Genomic DNA, 1,628 nt, shown 5'->3' on the forward strand with positions numbered 1-1,628 from the left:
AGCGTCAGGGGAGGCGGAGGAGCGGCGCTGCGCCTCGCGTGAGGAGCTGCTGGCTCGGGGTTGCCCCTCAGGGGAGCTGGAAGAGCCCCACGGCCAGCAGGAGGTGCTGCAGGACCAGCCGCTCAGCCAGGGCTCCCGGGGCGGTGAGGGGGCCACTCAGCTGGCACCGCAGCGGGTGCGGGTCACGCTGCGTCCGGGTGAGTGAGCTGGGGCAGTGCAGGGGCAGAAGTCTGGGTGTGGATCTGAACGTGCCCCGCTGACCCCCACTGCCCTGTCCCCAGGGGAGCCCCAGCAGCTGCAGGTCCGCTTCCTCCGTGCCGAGGGGTACCCTGTGGACCTGTACTACCTTATGGACCTGAGCTACTCCATGAAGGACGACCTGGAGTTCGTGCGCCAGCTCGGGCACGCCCTGCTTGTGCGACTGCAGGAGGTCACCCAGTCCGTGCGCATCGGTGAGCGCAGCGCAGCCCCACCACCTGCCAGCCTCTGCCTCGAACTTGAACCGCTGCCTTAGCCTCTGTCAATGTCTTGGACACACAAGGGCCCCACCTGCCCTCTCCCAGGGTTAACGGGCCACAGGTTGCTGACATCTTCCCCCAAAGACACGCATCTTCTAGGTCAGAGCTGGAGGGGATTTAAGAGACTGCCCAGTGGGACCATTCATTTTACAGGGAGTGTAACTGAGGCCCCGAGTCTGGAGAGATGTGTTCAGGCAGCTCTCAGGGCTCAGCAAGTGCCCTGGACCTACCAACTCAGCTACTGCCCTGATGCCTCCGTCTCAGCCGTGTCTCTAAATGCCACTGCCCCTGGTTGCACATCTGTGCTCATCTCTTCTCCGTTCTCAGTCTCCTCCTTTGCCTCATGCTGCTGCTACACCTAACACTCCACCTTCTTGCTCAGCTTTCAGGAAACCCTTGCCTGACCCCCCCCCCCATTGTGTCCTCTTCATCTCCTCCCTCCCCCCACTTCCCTGAGCTGGTGGATTCAGCCTTTTACCCAGCCAGGTAGTGCAGGTACCGGGTCCCTGCCCTTTAGGAACACCTGGCTCCTCTAGGGCCCCCCAACCCCACGGACTCCTCCCTTCCTAGTCTCAGCAGTGGCCCTCCCATCCTGCTGCCGCTGCCCAGAGGCTTCTGGCACAGCTTCCATCCCTCCCCCATCCCCCTAGGCTTTGGCTCCTTCGTGGACAAGACGGTACTGCCCTTCGTGAGCACAGTGCCCTCCAAGCTTCGCCATCCCTGCCCTACCCGACTGGAGCGCTGCCAGCCCCCCTTCAGCTTTCACCACGTGCTATCCCTGACGGGGGATGCCAAGGCCTTCGAGCGGGAGGTGGGGCGCCAGAGTGTGTCTGGCAACCTGGACTCACCTGAAGGTGGCTTTGATGCCATTCTACAGGCTGCACTCTGCCAGGTAAGAAGGTGGGGCAGGAGTCTGAATCAAGGGCTGTTGGGGGCCAAGACTGCCACCTATCGTTGTGCAGTACATAGTTCCACAGGGTAGCATTTGTATCGTCACCATAGTTTGCGTATTTATTTTGACAATTTCCTAGTAAACTGAAGTAAAATGTCTTGAGGAAGAGGCACGTTTTCTAACTCACAAGAATGCTTCCACTAGCAGCAACCCTGGCT

At 60.8% G+C, this 1,628-nt stretch overlaps 1 protein-coding gene across 1 annotated transcript in view; it reads left to right on the forward strand.

The window, feature by feature from the left end:
- The window catches only part of ITGB7 (integrin subunit beta 7), an 18,141-nt gene that overhangs the window by 11,400 nt on the left and 5,113 nt on the right, over nucleotides 1-1,628 (forward strand). The window contains exons 3-5 of the mRNA XM_015559605.1: nucleotides 3-197; nucleotides 282-452; nucleotides 1,169-1,410. Coding sequence (XP_015415091.1) covers nucleotides 3-197; nucleotides 282-452; nucleotides 1,169-1,410 — 608 coding nt within the window. The remainder of the gene's footprint in view (nucleotides 1-2; nucleotides 198-281; nucleotides 453-1,168; nucleotides 1,411-1,628) is intronic.

This window comes from Myotis davidii, unplaced genomic scaffold, assembly GCF_000327345.1.
Source record: "Myotis davidii unplaced genomic scaffold, ASM32734v1 scaffold233, whole genome shotgun sequence".
NCBI lineage: Eukaryota > Metazoa > Chordata > Mammalia > Chiroptera > Vespertilionidae > Myotis > Myotis davidii.